At 34.5% G+C, this 20,769-nt stretch overlaps 1 protein-coding gene across 7 annotated transcripts in view; it reads right to left on the bottom strand.

Annotated features, from left to right (window-relative positions):
- Positions 1-583: 583 nt before the first annotated feature.
- Positions 584-20,769, bottom strand: part of CD200 (CD200 molecule) — a 42,551-nt gene continuing 22,365 nt past the window's right edge. For 4 of the 7 annotated variants that reach the window (XM_051985281.1, XM_051985287.1, XM_051985286.1 and 1 more), the window contains 3 exons: positions 19,928-20,035; positions 14,865-14,915; positions 584-1,117 (listed from right to left, as the gene is read on the bottom strand). In XM_051985281.1, the coding sequence (XP_051841241.1) occupies positions 14,908-14,915; positions 19,928-20,035 (116 nt within the window). In that variant the 3' untranslated portion in view covers positions 584-1,117; positions 14,865-14,907. Of the gene's footprint in view, positions 1,118-14,864; positions 14,916-16,953; positions 17,062-19,927; positions 20,036-20,769 lie in introns of all 7 variants that reach the window. The other 3 variants (XM_051985282.1, XM_051985284.1, XM_051985283.1) reach the window with 3 other exon arrangements.

The following is a 20,769-nucleotide window of genomic DNA, read 5'->3' as shown; positions in this document are numbered from 1 at the left end:
TTTCCTGACTCTGGGGTCAGAAGTCCACTTACTATACTATTTGGTTGCCTCAACTAATTCAGAAGCAAGCAGTCATAAACACTTAAATTCAAGTCTAACCTCAGACACTTACTAGTTGTGTGAGAAAATCATTTAACCCTGTTTGCCTCCATTTCTTCATTTGTATAAAATGACTTGGAGAGGGAAATGGCAAGGCACTCCACTGTCTCTGCAAAGAAAACCTTAATGGGGCAATGAAAAGTCAGACATCTGATACGACAGAAGAGCAATAACAATAAAAATATTTCTTCTTTGGTTCTTGATACTCTCATTTTTTATTCTTCTTTCACTCTATTTGTGCTCTTTCCTTCTAATGATAATTTGTTTAGAGGTAGAAAGAAACTTTAATTATTCCAGTTCAAATGGAGGATTTTACCAACATTTTATAGGAAGGGAAATTAAAATTAAATCACATAGTATAGTAGTGATAGAAATGAAATAAGACAAGTCTTTCCAGTTCCAGTCCTGTGCTGTATATACACAACAAGACATCCCGCTCTTAATTCCATCAAAAAACAAGTTCTACCATAGCCTAGAGATGAGATTGACATTTTTAAAAATAGCTTTTTATTTATAAAACATATGCATGGATAATTTTTCAACACAGACCTTGCAAAACATTCTGTTCTAACTTTCCCCCTCCTTCCCTCCACCCCTTCCCCTAGATGTCAGGCAGTCCAATACATATTAAATATGTTTAAGTATATGTTAAATCCAATATATGTATGCATATTTATATAGTTTTCTTGCTGCACAAGAAAAATCCGATCTAGAAAGAATGAAAAAAACCTGAGAAGGAAAATAAAAACGCAAGCAAACAATAACAGAAAGAGTGGAAATGCTGTTGTGGTCCACACTCATTTCTCATAATTCTCTCTCTGGGTGGAGATTGATATTCTTGTAAAAAGCTGAACAAGTTCATATAATTAATTAATTATTAACAGTAACAGAATTCTCCAGATTCTTATCCCATTTCTTTCCTCCTTTTAAGTTCTTGGTGACTCCAGGTTCTTCTTTTACTTCGGAGTCCCATAGGCCAGGAAATGACTTGAGAGGTCCACTGTGATGTTCTACAACACTGTAACACAGGACAGAATTGATAAATGATCAAAGGCTATGAACAGGCAATTTTTCAAAGAAGAAATCAAAACAATTTATAATCATATAAAAATGCTCTGAATCATTATTTATCAGAGAAATAAAAATTTAAACAATTTTGATATCATTTTATAACTACCAGATTGGCTAAAATGTTTGAAAGGAAAGTGACAAATTTGATAAACTAATTCATTGTTGGTGGAATTGTGAACTGATTTTAGAGATCCTAAGTATAGAAGAAAATATTCCAGAAAATAAGTCTTGGTACTATTGGAATTAGTGATAATAATTATGTTAATTTTGTGATGCTTTTTTGTGATGCTTTAAGGTTAAAAAGCACTTTATACATATCATCTTATTTGATCTTCACAGCAACCCTGGGAGATTAGTGCTATTAATTATTCACCATTTTCACAGATGAGGGAATTTAGGCAAATAGAAATTAATTCACTTACCCAGGGTAAAATAGCTAGTAAGTGTCTGAAGCCAAAATTGAATAGAAGTCTTCCTGACTCCAGAAGAAAACTTAGTAGAATTTTTGACCCAAGTTTTCAGTATTCATAATCACAATTATAATAACTAACATTTATATAATTCTTAAATTTGCTTCTGACTGCTGGTTGTAGAAGATTAGTTGGGCCCCCATTGTAAGTCCTTGTTCTGCCTAATAATTAAAATAGGTAATATTTATAGGCCTTTTTCATTTAATATTTAGATTTATTTAATATACATATATATATATATATTATTGCTATCTTTTGTTTTCGCATTATCCAGTATCCCATTGTCTCCTTCTTCCCAAAGATATTTACTATTATCATAAAAAATATTTTTAGGAAAAAAACAACCAATACATTGAAAATGAGAATATGCAATGGTCTGTCACAATACTCCCTGTATTATTACTGTTAATAAAAACAGAGGAAATGAAGACAACTTTCATAAATTTCTGAAAATGAATAGCTCCCTGTAAATAGCTGAACTCAGATTCCAAAGCATGTATTTAAACCAACTTTCAGAATTAAATATTAAAACACTGTAGATATTATGGAGCAAGCTGGGTTTGAAGCTTTTACAGACGAGCACAGAATCTCAAAGAGAGAAGGTGTGTCTGTATTAGTAAAGTGAAGTAGAAAATTGAAGCATATATTTAAATAATTCAAGTTGTTTTCTTTAGCTTGGACAGACTTATGGAGATAGTAGAGGGTAAAAGATTCTGCTGTTTTATAGTATATGTTTTCACAGAGTTGGAAATAATTGAATTTATGACCTTAAGCAAGTCACTCTCTCTTACATTGTCTCCCTCCCTCCCTTTCTCTCCTTTCCTCCTTCTTTCTCCCTCCCCTTTTCTTTCCCTCCTTTCTTTCTTCTCTCTCTCAGTCTCAGTTTCCTTATATGTAAAATGAAGAATTGACTTATTTGTTATCTCTTCTACTTCCATCTATGATCTTGTAGATTAGATTCTAGGTGTCAAACCCATAAAGTTATATGTGACCCTCAGAATTTTCAACTGCAGCCTGAATCAAATTAAAATATAATTGGGAAATATTTAACAGAATAAAATAATAGAATAAAAAAATACAACAAAATAAAGGTAGTAATACATTTTAAAAACAAGTCAATATTTAGCCCACAGAAATCCTTACATACAGATCACTGGTCCCTTATTGATATTTGAGCTTGACACCACTGGATTAGATGATCATAATTACACTCCCTTTCACTCTTGTCTATGTTCTTATATTTCTAATGTTTCTGTAATTATAGTTAAGAATTAATCAATAAATACTTTAAAAAACCTACTGTGTACCAGGGGCTATGCCAAATATTAAGGATATAAAAAAGGCGAAAGACAACCCCTATTCTCAAAGACAGTCCAAAGAGGGAGACAACATGCAAACAATTATGTAAAACAAGAGGTATATAAGATATGTTGAAGATAATCAATAGAAGAAAAAAGGCAGATTTAAGGGTAAACAAGAAAGATTTCCTGTAGAGATAGGTTTTTATCTAGAATATAAAAATAAACCATGGAAGTCCAGAGTCAAGATATGGAGTATCTCCTTTGAAGAAAAGCAAGGAGATCAACGTCATTAGATTAAAGCATATATGGAGTTGTATATAGTACCTTAACTTCAAATCCAGCATTCTTTCCACTATACTATCACTTCAATTATCCAATGTAGCATAATGTAATAAATATAGTTCTAGATTTGGAGTCAAGAAGATTAAAAGGCAAAGAAGGCAAAGCAGATTATAAGAGACTATGAACTTCAAAGAAAGGATTTTATATTTAATTCTGGAAATGTTGAGGAGCTACTAAAGTTCTTTAAATGTTGGTTCATCAAAACCATCATATTAGATGATTAATTCAATCTGGAATTATGCCCAAAAAATTATCAAATTGTGCATACCCTTTGATCCAGCAGTGTTTCTATGGGCTTATATCCCAAAGAAATACTAAAGAAGGGAAAGGGACCTGTATGTGCCAAAATGTTTGTAGCAGCCCTATTTGTAGTGGCTAGAAACTGGAAAATGAATGGATGCCCATCAATTGGAGAATGGCTGGGTAAATTGTGGTATATGAATGTTATGGAATATTATTGTTCTGTAAGAAATGACCAGCAGGATGAATACAGAGAGGACTGGCAAGACTTACATGAACTGATGCTAAGTGAAATGAGCAGAACCAGGAGATCATTATACACTTCGACAACGATATTGTATGAGGACATATTTTGATGGAAGTGGATTTCTTTGACAAAGAGACCTAACTGAGTTTCAATTGATAAATGATGGACAGAAGCACTACACCCAAAGAAAGAACACTGGGAAATGAATGTGAACTATCTGCATTTTTGTTTTTCTTCCTGGGTTATTTATACCTTCTGAATCCAATTCTCCCTATGCAACAAGAGAACTGTTCGGTTCTGCAAACATATATTGTATCTAGGATATACTGCAACATATCCAACATATAAAGGACTGCTTGCCATCTAGGGGAGGGGGTGGAGGGAGGGAGGGGAAAAAAATTGGAACAGAAACGAGTGCAAAGGATAATGTTGTTAAAAAAAAAAAAAATTACCCTGGCATGGATTCTGTCTATATAAAGTAATTATTAAATAAAAATTAAAAAAAAAAAGAAAGTATTAAAACTAGGACTCCAAATCTAGGTTTTCTGACTACCTGACAATCTAGCTCTTCTTATTATACCATACAACTCCCAAATTGAAGCTACCTGAATAATTTAAACAAAAAAGAAAAAAAAAGAAACACTTTGTTGTTGTAATTCAGTCATGTTGAACTCTTCATGACATTATTTGCAATTTTCTTGGCAAAGATACTAGAATAGTTTGCCATTTCCTTCTCCAATTCATTTTATAGATACAAAACTGAGGAAAACAGGGTTAAATGACTTTCTCATGGTCACCCAGCTATGCCGGATTTTAAACTCAGAAAAATGAGTCTTCTTGACTCAAGGACTGGCATTCTATCCACTGAGCCACCTAGCAGGATAAGAAGCACTTTAGCTTCATTTAAATATTTTGGATTTAAGTCCCTTCCTGCTTTTTTACACACAGACCCTATGCCCACTTTAGATGTATTTCCCAGCTTATTTTGTCTAAATCAGTCCCAAGTAGACAAACATGATTTCAGTTTAGAATTCTGTTCACTTTGTGTCTAGTTTTACTTTTTAAATCCTGTCTAGGATATTCCAAAGACAAGTCCCTTGCTTTCCCTCCCAAAGGTAATTGAATCTTTCCCTTTAATGTAGGGCTGTGGGAAGATATGTTACTCTGAAGTAAAAACAGAACAGCAAAGAATGAAATTATATAACAAACTAGTTATCTCTTCTGAAACCAGGCTACAGACATTACCAGTACTGTTTTATTTGAATTAAGTACATTTTAATATAGCCTCTAAGATGCTAACCAGCAACAAAAATCCTGTTTTATTTTTAAAATCTATTTTGCTATTGTCAGGTATTCAGTTCAATTCAATTCCATCCACATTTTTTAAAACACTTACCACATTCAAAACATAGTCCAAAAAACATTTCTAAACTGTTTTTTTTTTTAAAGTAAAGAAGCCATAACTGTGTTTTAAAATAAAAGCAAAACAAAAACCAAACCCTGACCCTAAACCCAAATTTTTATCTTTCTTAAAAAATTGTGTTTATTTTTTTCTATAACATCTGTTTTCTTTCGAGGACACATCATGTATTTTTTTTTCCTCCCACAAAGGTCAGAAAATCTGTTTCTGGCACATGAGATCAGTTTAATACATGAAAAAATATTTAGGTTGTTTATGCAGCCTCAGAACTTTGTCAGGGTTATAACTACAGTGAACCACAGCTTTATCTGAAGATATCTGGGCCCTAGCTATAAGTCTCTCCCACTATTATTCTGTTTCTTATACCTTTCTTATGTCCTTTAACTATTGGAGTTCAGGGAATGAAAATAAATTTTGATATGGCCAATAACCTTGGAATTATGGAATATACACACTTTCTCCAAACATATGGCTGGGCTTTAAATATATCCTACTCCCCCAAAGATTAATAACTATCCTCTTTTAAAAAATATTTTCAAAACATATGCACAGATAATTTTTCAAAATTGACCCTTGCATAGCCTTGTGTTTCAGATTTTCCCCTCCTGCCCTCCACACCCTCCTCTAAATGGCAAGCAATCCAATATATGATATACATGAATAACTATCTTCTGAGGCAAATGCCGTTTGAAAGAAAAAGACAGATAAATAACAGTTTAATGGATAGTTATAATCACAGTAGTGAGGGGAAGGTATGCCCTAGAAAAATATTGCTCTTCATTTCTGTGAGGGTTCTTAAGAGACTTAAGAGAGGGGCACAGCTGTAATTGTTATGCCACAGTTCCCTTTAATTATCCTGACTCAGTTTTCCTAATGGTCCTGCCTCAGTCTCCATGAATTGCTCTGCCTCAGTTTCTTGAATTGTTCTGCCTTAATCCTTCTGGTTGCAATCCCCTTTCTGATCATTAGGACTGATGTAACCGGTCTGGCTACTCTAAGGTTATAAATTGTAAATGTGTAAACTCAAGATAAGAGGGAGTTCAGACTTCCTGGCTCCTAATTCCTCCTAAGTCATCAGAATGTCTAGTGCCTCCTCCCACCCTGTCAAAACCGGATTGATAGTCTGTTCCTGCTCTCAGTGCTCGGACTCCACCCTGCTTCAGTCTACCCCCTGGTAGCTTGGGGCCATGTGCATATACACACACACACACACACACACACACAACATTGAGAATTCATATTCAATGCTGGATTCTTGGAGACGATAGTCTCATTCGGCCCTGGGACCAAACCATGGATCCATTTGGTCCCAGCACAATCTCTTCCTCTCAAATAAAATATTAAGGACTCTCTAATCTCTTATCTTGCCTCAGTTTCTCCAGCATTACATAATATCTTGAAAGTGACGGCCAAGTTGCTTTTTTAATACTAGAAAATCATGAAGTAGGGGATGAGAATACTGTTGAAGGGAGAAAGCCCTCACTCCATGCTGACATCCTGATCAATGTTCCATTAGCCTCATCTTAGTTCCTTTCTCTGGCCTGTAACCCTGCCTCCTTTCCATCCTACTAGAACTATGGTCCTATGATAATCCCAGGAGCTCCTGAAAGTCTAATACTTTCTAAATTGTTGCATTTCAATTGTTTCCTTAGACTTATCCACTTATCCTTTTTTTCTGATTCCAAACTCATTTAGGACATGTTCCTGGTCTGTATTAGATCAACTAAATTTCTTTTTTTTTTTTGTCCCTATATTATTCAAATGACAGTTTTCAATGTGTGGGACTAGTGTTACACCACTTTCCCAAATTAACTAATCAGAGACATCATCAGGCACAAAGAGAAAGCATTTATTTAATCCCTGCAGTAGAGGCCCAGGGAGCCATCCCAACTCTGCCATGTGCTCTTGGAACCTGGCCAGCCGGAAGTACAACAACTGGTTAAATAGAGAAAAGACCAAGCCTTTTCATTGAACAGATCAAAAGGACGTAACCATCCTTGACCAATGGTCACCAATGTTGTCTGTTTCCCACAGATCACATCACTTCCTGTAACTTCCTGTCACATCCTGCAACCCAGGGCCTGACCCTCCAGAGATCATATGATTCCCCTCCAGGATCCCTCTTGGACCAGCCAAGGTCCAATCTCCCAGCTCTGGGAACAGGGATCATATGACTTAGTCTCACCCTGAGAAAGCTTCATCCAATCAATCAATCCCATTCATCAACCCTTCAATGTTCATTTGCCCTTCCTTTTTTGAGATAAACACAAGTTTTAAATAGTACTTTGGAAAAGAAGGAGACACAAATGTTCATACATCACCATTTCTTCCAGGCACTTCTATGACACTCACTAGTATTATTTAGCAATTCTATCCCTCAATTTCTTCATTTGTAAAATAGGAATAATGATGGCATTTAATTCAAAGACAAAATTCTTTGTGGGAATGAGATAAAGTAGTAAAGTACAATCCTTAAAGCTTTACACAAATGGTAGTTGTAATTATTAGTATTAGGTAGGGGAAAAAAGAGACTAAGTGCATTTTTATGAGCAGAGTTGTGATGCTCAGAAATTGGCTGGCAGATACAAGACTGTTCAAAGACACAGCTGAAAAGTGATGTGATTAGGGAACACTAAGAGTCATCTCTGGTATACAGAGAATGCTTGCAGATGTGCCTTGCCCCCCTTTGAAATTAGAAATCATGAAATTTTATTACCTTTGTAAAAAGCCACTTCTTCCCTGAATACTAGGATAAAAACAAGCTTCTCTCCATCTATTTTTTAAGTTGTCAGATTTCAGGAAAGCAAACACATTTTATTTAATAATTTGCCCTTGGTTGAAATGTACAGAAATTTGCTTTTCACAATTTTTAAGTTTTAGCCAAAAGACTTTTTGCGGTCTCTGAATATTCTCCACTAAAAGGTTAGTAAGAAAGTAACTGATTCATTTGCACACAAGGAAAACAACACTCAGGATTGTTTATACAGACATTTGAATCACAGTTTTGGCTGGGTTATATCCACACTAAAACATTCTCTTTTGGAGATACATAAGCTCTCAGCTGAGAGCCTTTTCCCTTGCCTCTATCCTGCTCCCCACTTACATTTTCTGTATGTTCCTTAGTAATTTCTAGAGTCCCATGAATACAAAAGTTTCACATATGGTGATGAATCTTTTTTCACTGTTATGCCTTTAAGATATGTAAAGAGCTAACTGATGAAATTATGGGGCAGCTTGCCACTGCCTGACCATACTAAAATGACCATATAAAAATTAATTTTCTCCCACTCATATGTTAAAACAATTTTAAACCTTTTTTAAAATTTTGACTTCCAAATTCTATCTATGACTTCAAAATTCTATCTGTTTCTTCCCCAAATGGCTTTTAAAAAACTTGTTAGCTCTGGAATCAGTTGAGGGAGGAAAGCAGTGAGAAGTAGGACATCTGGCCTCAGAGAATAGAGCCCCCAATGGAAGATGAACTCAACCTGAGTGTCTTTTGTGGTTCAGATAAAAGGTGGTTGTTTGTGTGTGTGTGCGTGTGTGTGTCAGAGAGAAAGAGAGAGACAGCGACAGAGACAGACACACACACACACAGATAGTGACAAAAAAAAAAAAACGGAGGTAGGGAAAGAAGGAGAGAGAGAGTAAGAGAAAAAGGAAGATTTTTTTTTCTTTGCCTTTCCCTCATACCCAGAGCATTTTGTAGAGTAGTTATTTACCTAATAGGAAACCTTACATCTGGCAGGATCATAAAAGAATCAAGGAAGTGCCAAATAGTCTCTGTGGCACCATCTCACTTTAGATTTGTAATCTTATGATCAAGATTTTACCAAATGGAAAAGGTTTCATTTATAGAACTGGTGAAAGACACCATGCCTGTTGGCTCAGGATCAGCTTTATTAAATTAAAAGGAGATAACTTTGAAGAACGAGACTCCTGGACTTGGAAAAAACAAAACAAAAACAGTAATAGATTCAAAAAAGAATTAGCCCTGGAAATCTGGGGGATAGAAGTGTGGAAAAGCTTGAGGATCCTTAGAGAAGAGCAAGGCCATCAAGAACTCCCATGCTATAAACTTAAGATGTATTTTTTATGGCATATCTCTAATCATTCCACTGATACAGGAGGTGCAGCCCATATTTATATGAGTATTCCCAGGGTTTGACTGTGGGAATATTTTTATTAATGTTCTTATTATGCTGTCATGGTCATGTCTTTGCTTTGAGCTCATGCATTAATAAAGACTATTAAAGGTAAACATAGAGGCTGGGGTTTGAGAGAATTATTCATGAGCTAATGTTTTGAAGTATAGTCCCACAGAGTACCTTGAATCTGAGGGATTCATTTCCTAGGGAACAAACCTGTAATTGGCTTGTATGAGGAATTTTTGGTTTTGGTTTTGGCTTTGTGTGTGTGTGTGTGTGTGATGCTACATTATGGTGGTACAGTAAGAAGATTCCTGAACCAGAGGAGTCAGATTCAAATTCCATTTTCTTGGGTTTTAATTTTCTTAATAGATAAAAGAGGGATTTGGAATAAGTGGTGCCAAGTGCCATTTCACTTTAGATTTATGATTCCATGTCTATTTTTAACAAGCTGGAAAGAATTCAGTTAGTCTCCAACTTAGGAAGTTTCCAAGCGTATTGATTCAGGACTAGCTTACTTAAATTCAGTGAGATTCATTATCAGATAATCTCAAAGACTACCTGTGAGGTAATCATATTTATAGCAGAAAGCAATTTCAGAGTTCATCTACTTCAACCCTTTCATTTTATAGACAAGGGAACTGCAGACCAAGGAAAGTTAGATTTGGTCAAGATCACATGGATAGCAATCATCAAATGTAAGATTTGAACTCAGAATCTGTGTCAAAGAACACAGACATTGTCCTTTGATTATACCACTGGCTAAGGGTTTTATTTATGCACCTGGAGGAACCTCACATATCTTTGAGGTTTTGAAGCATTAAAGTGGGTGTGTATGTACACAAACATAGACATACACACTTCCAACAAACAAGCTTTTGATTTAATCTGGGCCTCTGGAAGTAGAGATTTTTCCAAGAGTTTATGAGAATTTTCTGAGACATATGTACATAAATAAGGAATCTTTTCTGAGGATGTGTCCAAATGTACACACTGTATGTCAGAATTCTTATTTCAACCTTATATAAGTTATCCAGCTTTCCCTTAATTTCTTAAATGCAACCAATAAACAGGAAATATAAGTATGCAAGGCAAGGGTCTAAATATTAAGATTTGGTATGTTGCTTTGGAGAAATAACATACCAGACTTCCCAGCTCCCTCCCTCAGATTCCTGAGTTATAAAGTGGATAGAAATCAGCTCTTCTCTTAACCATTGGAGAACTGAGACCAACTCAGAAGAATGATTTCTAGTTTTTACAGAAAGAACTATTATGCAGAAAGTAAATCTTGACATTATTATGGTTACTAATAATAATAGTATTTACATAAAGCTTTAAGGTTTATAAAGAATTTTATATATACTATCTCACTGAATCCTCACAGCAACCCTGGGAGGCAGGTGCTCTTGATCACCCCCCATTTTGGCCTTTCAAAATATCATATTCCAGGCTCTTAGAGCCTTTAAGGTGGAAGCTGGTAGGTCCTGGGTAATCCTTACTGTGGTTCTTCAGTATTTGAATTGTTTTTTTTTTTTTCCTAGTTGCTTGCAATATTTTTTCCTTGGTCCAATATTCTGAAATTTAGCATGGTATTCCTTGGAGTTTTAATTCCTTCCCCATACATGAATTCAAAGACCACAGCTGTTGCTTTGAAATGATCCTGCTCCCTGGTCCATACCTGTACCCAATTATCTCTTCTAAGTCCAGAAACATAATGGGAACTGATATTTGTGCCCAATAGTGATTTTACTAAAACAATGACTCCTAATAGTATGGTATGCATGTGTGTCTATGTATGTGTGCACATGTGAGTATGTGTGTGTGTAGTATGCATGTGTGTGCACATGTAAGTGCAGTGAGCGCCAACCAGTACTCTAGAATGTCTATACATGTTTTCTTTCTTTTTTAACTGCCTTCAGGAAACATGAAAAGGAACAGTTTTCTTGTATCTCGTAATCTGAAGATTTTGTTGAACAGACTCTTAACACTTACTCAGCACCCATTATGTGATGTGCACGGGATGGTGCAAAAGAAAGTCAAAAGAAAGCTCCTATCTCAAGGAGCTCACAATCTAATAAAGAAGAGAGCATAAAAATAACTGCATACAAATAAGCTACATAGAAGATAAACATGGTTGATATGATTTGGTATAGTTCCCCACAGGGACTCAAGAATACCAACTTAAGAGACCTGTAATGACTCACAAAGAACACATTATTTGGTCACATCCAATTTTTCTAGGGATTGCAGAAAACTGAAGTGTGTTGCACACATCTTTTGCCCACTTGAACTTTCTATAATTCACTCAGGTGTGCAGCCTTGGAATTGTCCTTGACTCCTTTACTTCCTCACATCCATCCATGTCTAACAATTTGCCAAGTCATATTATTTCAATTTCAACATCACTCTTAAGTCTACTACCTTCTTCGAAAAGGGCCACCATTTTCGGTCAAACCTTTATCACCTTCACTTGGACTATTGCAATAACTTCCTAATTGATCTTCCTGCTTTCAGCTACTTCTCCTCCCTCTCAATGTATCTTACATACAACCATCAAAACAATCTTCCTAAACCCAGTATGAATCATAGCATTTCTATGCTAAAAAAATCTTCAGTGGCTCTCTATTTCTTCAACTATAAAAGAATAGCTACTTATCTTGATTAAAATTTCGCAGTCTTGTACAGTGTACCTTTCCAGATATTTCCAAAGTTACTATACTTTATGTGATCTACAAGTAGACTATTTGCTCTTTTCTGAATGGGACAGGTATCTCCTAGCGCTGCAACTTTGCACAGATTCACTTTCATGTCTCATTACCTTTATATCTATGTTTTTTTTGGTTCTTAGCTTCCTTAAATATTTTCCAGCACACTTGGGTGAGGATCTCACTCAAGAGCACTCCTTTAATGGACAGAAGCAGCTACACCCAGAGAAAGAACACTGGAAATGAATATAAACTGCTTGCATTTATGTTTTTCCTCCCGGGTTATTTATACCTTCTGAATTCAATTCTCCCTGTGCAACAAGAAAACTGTTTGGTTCTGCACACATATATTGTATCTAGGATATACTGCAACCCATTCAACATGTAAAGGACTCTTGCCATCTGGGGGAAGGGGTGGAGGGAGGGAGGGGAAAAATCGGAACAGAAATGAATGCAAGGGATAATGCTGTAAAAAATTACCCTGGCATGCGTTCTATCAATAAAAAATTATTAAAAAAAAAAAAAAGAGCACTCCTTTAAGGGAATATATAGTGAGTCTATGATTTTCATGATGTGTTTAATCAGTGGGAAACTGGCACACTGAGAGATAACCTTCTTTCAAAGTGTTTTACTTTTTTAGATAATATGTTGGACTAAGGGAAAAGATGTTTTAGCTGCTAGGAGTTGCTGACATCCAGAAAGCATGTATTAAGATATGACCTCTGAAATGATCACAGCTGTTGTTAAGGAGCATAATAACTGGGAGTAGAGGAGGTAGAATATTAGACTGTATGTTATGAGACATGATAATTTCTATCAATTGGTGCAAATTCTATAAAATATAACTTTCTTCAAAAATGGATATTTCTAAGAGTAAGGCACAGCAAAAGAAAGGGAGGACAGGACAAACTTTATATAAAGATAGTGACACTGAAACTTTTTAGAAAAATGCATTCAAACCCAATACTTTGGAAGCTTTAATTACAAGAGGAACATAGAGAAATTAAAAAAAGAACAAATAAGGGCAGAACATGAAGTAAAGAAAAATTTCTGATCATACTGGAAGATAAATTTTCCCCATTCTCTTATGCTTATGGAAATGTTCCAAATACACCAAATTTTATTTGTTTTTTGTTAAAGTCAGAGAAAAAAAATTTGCAAAAGGAGAATAAATCAAGGTAAGAGATTGCATGCCATTTTTTGAACAAGTGATGTTCAGTTTGATAAGAGCATAAAATATGAAAGAGAATAAGGTTTGGTACTTGGCCCATACTATTAGATACTATTGGGTAAGGAAACTCCCTCTATGGAACAATCCTACTTCAGGCTTTTTATTACCTGTCACCTGGATGATTGCAATAGCCTTTTAATTGATCTTCCGCCTTAAATCTCATTGCATGCTATATTATTCTCTACATAAGTGTCAAAGATATTCTCAAAACACAGATTTATCTAAATACGTTACTTCACTGCTCAATCAACTCCATGGCAATCTATTACTTGATCTATTAGATCAAGTAGAAATTTCTCTCTTTGGTATTAAAAGCTCTTCAAAAACAAGATGGACATGACAAAGGTTGCTGTTTCATAAGCAATTCATTTTCTCTTCTGCACTATGTGTATAGAAATACATACTACTTAGGGATTAAGTATTTGTTGCTTTGTTAAGTTTGCTTAATATATGAATAAAAGAATAAAATAGGAATTTCCATACATGTAGAACTGAAAAAAAGGATGATATATATGAAATTGAGAAGCTCCATTATGTTGAGCTTGCTTTAAATGATACCATAAAATTCAAAATGTAACTGTCAAAACTCTCTTTGGGATTTTTTTTCCTGGTTTTCCTTTCTGTCCTATCTTGTATCTTTGTCTCAATTACCCTTTTATTCTTTTTGTTTGTTTGTTTTCTTTTTATTGGAAGGGGGAAAGGGAAGAGAACAAAGCAAAAAAAATGAGAATACAGAAAAAACTAATAAGCAGAAATTGAAATGAAGAAAGTCAAGAATTCTTTGACATATCCACCTGATTGAAAAGGAAAAAAACAAAAAAAAGATAGCAAGGACAGAAGGAAGGAAGGAAGAAAGGAAAGAGTGGAAAGAGGACATTGGAATACAATATTTTTCAACAAATGAATCTAAAAAGCAAGAATTCTAATTGTGCTGTCAGATAAAGTAAAAATATAAATTCACAATAAATTTTTGTTTAAATAAATGATTGGTGATGAATTGGTACCAATATTAAACATGTATGCACTAAATGGCATAGCATCTCTATTTAAAAAGGAAAATTCAATTTAGTTGCAAAAAAAGACATAGATAGCAATACAAAAATAATAGTGGACCTTACTTTTATTCCCTCAAAGTTTGAAAAATCTAACAGAAAAATAAACATAAAGAAAAACAGAGAACTGAATGAATCTATTGGAGAATTTAGAGCTAAAAGATGTATGGCATCTTTTGACCAGGAATATATATATATACATACATGGTGAATAAAGTGAAATGACTTTAGTGAAAGTTATAAACAGAACTCTTCTATTGTATAATTTCACTATAGCTATAGATATACATTTTTTTCAGCACCATAGGCACCATTACAAATATATACCATAGATTAAAGCATAGAAAAGTTGAAAATAGATGTAAGAAAGTTTAAATAATAATCATAATTTTTGCAAAGTGAAATGAAAATAGCAATCAGCATACATAAGCAAGACATCAACAAAGAAATTTAATAATGAAAGCCTAAAAAATGAGTTAAAAAACAAATAAAAATTTATAACTATATGAAATGTAATGAAAATTAAGAAGCAACATACCCAAATTTTAGGGATACATTTAAAGCAGTCTTCAAAGGTAAAATTATATTCCTAAAAAACATGCATTTGCAAAATAAAAAAAAAGATTAATGAATTAAATGTTAAATGTGTTCATTTGAGTTTTGTGACTCCAAGAACAATACATACAAAATCTAAACCAAAATCAAACAAACAAAAAAAAGCAAAACCATTATTAATAATAATAATAATAAAAACATATCTGACTTTCCTATGTGAAGTTGCTCTTTAATTTTTTCCCAGAAGCACATGATCTGACAAGGTTTCTCCAGATAATGAACATTTGCTCAATGTTAAGTGATCTCAGTGAGGTTAAGTAATAAAAGTTGATGATGTTTGAAATAAAAAGTTACAGTAAAATTCTATAAAAATTCCCAGGGAAATTCTGTCTGCATTATACTGTCTCAATAATATACTAAATATGTGAAAAATGAAAATATGTTTCTGAAAATGTTGCAATTTTTTGTTCTTTTCAAAAAGGATTTCAGTGATATAAGCAGGAAGAATAATATGCTACCTCTTAACAAGATGTGTTATAATTTTGCAATTAAAAGAAAAACTCTGTGGACAAACCAAAATCTAATTTCCCTGGTCTTATAGAAAACTGACCCTTTAAATAACACTGATACAAATTTCTGAGTTAAATGTACTTTTCTTCTGACTGCTACTTGGAAAGATTATGCGTTTCTGGGAAAGAATTATAGAGCAGCTTCACATAGTCAAGTCATATAGTTATTGATAATTAAATATGAAAACTGAACACGATTTTTCTTGGCATCTCAAAAGAGGAAAAAGAACAGGTGGAAAGATAAAAGATTGTGGAGGTGAAAAAGGACTTGAAACCAACTTCCCTCCTCAAGAAAAAAATTTATTTTAATCTTACATGCTTGAAAGGATCTTAGGGAACATCTAAATGTAACTTTCTAAAATATTCAGTGTTATTTTATGTCCAGTTTCAAATCCTCTTTCTTTTCCCTTGTCCTCTCCCACTTGTTGAGAAGGCAAGAAAAATAAAACCTATTTCAAATATATATGGACAAGCAAAACAAAATACTCATATTAGCTATGTTACAAGAAAAAAAACCCAAAACTTTATTTTAAAGAGGAGGAAATAGAAGGGAAGTCATTTGTCCAAGGCCACAGCAGTAGGTTCACTAATTCTCCTGTCCAATCTCCTTCCTATAGTGTCCTTCAGTCCCTGACTTCTCTGTTGAAACAGTGAATTCCCCTGAAATTTATAACTTGCATGATACACTCAACATAGGCTATCTAATTGCCTTTGCAATTCTCCCTTTTCAATGGAAATCACCTAGAATTTTGATAGCTTAATTCATGAAACTTCTTTAAAAAAAAAAAAAGACTCTTTAAAACAATTCCTTTTCAAAGGTGCCTCAGTTAAAAGTTAGTGATAACAACAGCAACCATAGGAACAGTAAAATAAGGCATGACTGCAGCCAGTAGAGCATTTGAGCAGCACCTCTATGCCTGAATGTAAATCTTGGCCTGAAATATTGTTAGTGAAAAGGGGAACAGGTCTTGAAGGTCAAGTACATGTGTGTTTGCCTAATGCTTAGTAGAACAAAAGAAAATCATGTTTGGTGAGCAACAGAGGATTTAAAGTTTAACACCATTTAATCTTTCTTCCTATTTTAGTTGAGAAAACTGACATCCACAAATAAAAAGTGACATAAGATGACAACAGGATCATAGATTTTAGAATAGCGAGAGTCCACAGTGGGTCATTTAGTACAATATCCTCATTTTACTGGTGAAAAAATTGAGGCACTGAGAGGTTAAGAAGCTTTCCTAAAGTCACACAGGTAGGAAGTAGAAAAGGCAGAATTTGAGTCCAAATCCAATGATTCCCAATGAAGTGCTTTACCTAATAAATTATGCTATTACAGAGGCAATAAGATATAGACACATACTGTCTGAGGTTGAACCCAGCAAAATAAAACTTTGCCGTCTCTTGAATAAGAGCATGTTTATTCACAGTTTAAGAAAACAACTCGGTTCTACTTTTTTTTCAGTCTCCTTTTTCTACAATCCCACCCTTCCACCCCCAACTCACCTCTACTCTGGCGTCGATATTTCCAGTACAGTAAGATAACAATCAAGGTCAGCAGGATCACTACAGGAACAAGAATACCCACAAATATGGGCACTGAAAAATTATGGCCTGCAGAGGATGGGGAAGGGGCAGTAGGGAGAATAAAATGAACAAGAATCAGATATTTTGCAGATGATATGATGGTATACCTAGAGAACCCCAGAGATTCTACCAAAAAGCTATTGGAAATAATTCATAATTTTAGCAAAGTAGCTGGCTACAAAATAAATCCCCATAAATCCTCAGCATTTTTATACATCACCAACAAAACCCAACAGCAAGAGATACAAAGAGAAATTCCATTCAGAATAACTGTTGATACCATAAAATATTTGGGAATCTATCTACCAAAGGAAAGTCAGGAATTATATGAGCAAAATTATAAAAAAGTCTCCACACAAATAAAGTCAGACTTAAATAATTGGAAAAATATTAAGTGCTCTTGGATTGGCCGAGCGAACATAATAAAGATGACAATACTCCCTAAACTAATCTATTTATTTAGTGCTATACCAATCAGACTTCCAAGAAAATATTTTATTGATCTAGAAAAAATAACAACAAAATTCATATGGAACAATAAAAAGTCGAGAATCTCAAGGGAACTAATGAAAAAAAATCAAATGAAGGTGGCCTAGCTGTACCTGATCTAAAATTATATTATAAAGCAGCAGTCACCAAAACCATCTGGTATTGGCTAAGAAATAGATTAGTGGATCAGTGGAAAAGGCTAGGCTCACAAGACAGAATAGTCAATTATAGCAATCTAGTGTTTGACAAACCCAAAGCCCCTAACTTCTGGGAAAAGAATTCATTATTTGATAAAAACTGCTGGGATAATTGGAAATTAGTATGGCAGAAATTAGGCATGGACCCACACTTAACACCATATACCAAGATAAGATCAAAATGGGTCTATGACCTAGGCATAAAGAACGAGATTATAAATAAATTAGAGGAACATAGAATAGTTTATCTCTCAGACTTGTGGAGGAGAAAGAAATTTGTGACCAAGATGAACTAGAGACCATTACTGATCACAGAATAGAAAATTTCGATTACATCAAATTAAAAAGCCTTTGTACAAATAAAACTAATGCAAACAAGATTAGAAGGGAAGCAACAAACTGGGAAAACATTTTCACAGTTAAAGGTTCTGATAAAGGCCTCATTTCCAAAATATATAGAGAACTGACTCAAATTTATAAGAAATCAAGCCATTCTCCAATTGATAAATGGTCAAAGGATATGAACAGACAATTTTCAGAGGATGAGATTGAAACTATTACCACTCATATGAAAGAGTGTTCCAAATCATTATTGATCAGAGAAATGCAAATTAAGACAACTCTGAGATATCACTACACACCTGTCAGATTGGCTAAGATGACAGGAAAAAATAATGATGAATGTTGGAGGGGATGCGGGAAAACTGGGACACTAATGCATTGTTGGTGGAGTTGTGAACGAATCCAACCATTCTGGAGAGCAATCTGGAATTATGCCCAAAAAATTATCAAAATGTGCATATCCTTTGATCCAGCAGTGTTTCTATTGGGCTTATATCCCAAAGAAATACTAAAGAAGGGAAAGGGACCTGTATGTGCCAAAATGTTTGTAGCAGCCCTGTTTGTAGTGGCTAGAAACTGGAAAATGAATGGATGCCCATCAATTGGAGAATGGCTGGGTAAATTGTGGTATATGAATGTTATGGAATATTATTGTTCTGTAAGAAATGACCAGCAGGATGAATACAGAGAGGCTTGGAGAGACCTACATGAACTGATGCTAAGTGAAATGAGCAGAACCAGGAGATCATTATACACTTCGACAACGATATTGTATGAGGACATATTTTGATGGAAGTGGATTTCTTTGACAAAGAGACCTGAGTTTCAATTGATAAATGATGGACAAAAGCAGCTACACCCAAAGAAAGAACACTGGGAAACGAATGTGAACTATCTGCATTTTTGTTTTTCTTCCCGGATTATTTATACCTTCTGAATCCAATTCTCCCTATGCAACAAGAGAACTGTTCGGTTCTGCAAACATATATTGTATCTAGGATATACTGCAACATATCCAACATATAAAGGACTGCTTGCCATCTAGGGGAGGGGGTGGAGGGAGGGAGGGGAAAAAAAAATCGGAACAGAAATGAGTGTCAATATAATGTAATTATTAAATAAAAAATTTAAAAAAAAAAAAAAAAAAAAAAAAAGACTCTTTAAAACAATTCCTTTTCAAAGGTGCCTCAGTTAAAAGTTAGTGATAACAACAGCAACCATAGGAACAGTAAAATAAGGCATGACTGCAGCCAGTAGAGCATTTGAGCAGCACCTCTATGCCTGAATGTAAATCTTGGCCTGAAATATTGTTAGTGAAAAGGGGAACAGGTCTTGAAGGTCAAGTACATGTGTGTTTGCCTAATGCTTAGTGAACAAAAGAAAATCATGTTTGGTGAGCAACAGAGGATTTAAAGTTTAACACCATTTAATCTTTCTTCCTATTTTAGTTGAGAAAACTGACATCCACAAATAAAAAGTGACATAAGATGACAACAGGATCATAGATTTTAGAATAGGAGAGTCCACAGTGGGTCATTTAGTACAATATCCTCATTTTACTGGTGAAAAAATTGAGGCACTGAGAGGTTAAGAAGCTTTCCTAAAGTCACACAGGTAGGAAGTAGAAAAGGCAGAATTTGAGTCCAAATCCAATGATTCCCAATGAAGTGCTTTACCTAATAAATTATGCTATTACAGAGGCAATAAGATATAGACACATACTGTCTGAGGTTGAACCCAGCAAAATAAAACTTTGCCATCTCTTGAATAAGAGCATGTTTATTCACAGTTTAAGAAAACAACTCGGTTCTACTTTTTTTTCAGTCTCCTTTTTCTACAATCCCACCCTTCCACCCCCAACTCACCTCTACTCTGGCGTCGATATTTCCAGTACAGTAAGATAACAATCAAGGTCAGCAGGATCACTACAGGAACAAGAATACCCACAAATATGGGCACTGAAAAATTATGGCCTGCAGAGGATGGGGAAGGGGCAGTAGGGAGAATAAAATGAACAAGAATCAGATATTCAAACAAAATATGGAGAAAGGTATAAAAACAAGGCTTTAATTTTACTGAGAACATTTTCTTCCTCAGCACATGCTTTGTTCTCTAACTCAAAAATTGTTTTCTTTAAACATAGATACATTTTGGAGGTTTATTTCTATTTCAAATTTTAAATCTCTTGAGGACAAAATACAATTCTAGGACTTTGGTATGATGAAGATACTTTTCCATGATCTTACTAGAAAACAAAATACTGTATTTAACTGAAGTGATTAAAGTGGCAAAGTTGTACTTTGCCCTCGAATGAATCATGGCAAAAATTTTTTCTACTTATCCATTTCTAATTAAGTTAAGGCTCAAGGCCTCCCTGAGTGAACAATCCTTTTCAGTCCTATGCTTGCCTATGAATGAAGGGAGGTTCTATGAAAATCTTGTTTCAAGTTTTAGAGTTGAAACAAAACAGGAAATTATGTATTCACATAAAGATACAAATGAGCTGATGATGATGATGTAGGAGGGAGAAAAGAGAGGGGAGGTCAGTTTGAAATGTTAGAAATCCTGTATTTTAGTCCTAGGGACTTCCCAGGGACTAAGAAAGAGAAGTACTTGTTGATCCTTTAGGGGGGACAGTCAGAATGTCTAAAGAGGGCTCTCTGAAACCTGGGTTTTGGTTATTTATCTCCTCTCCTGTGGAGAAATC

Source organism: Antechinus flavipes, chromosome 3 (genome assembly GCF_016432865.1).
Source record: "Antechinus flavipes isolate AdamAnt ecotype Samford, QLD, Australia chromosome 3, AdamAnt_v2, whole genome shotgun sequence".
NCBI lineage: Eukaryota > Metazoa > Chordata > Mammalia > Dasyuromorphia > Dasyuridae > Antechinus > Antechinus flavipes.
This window is presented reverse-complemented; position numbering and strand designations above follow the sequence as displayed.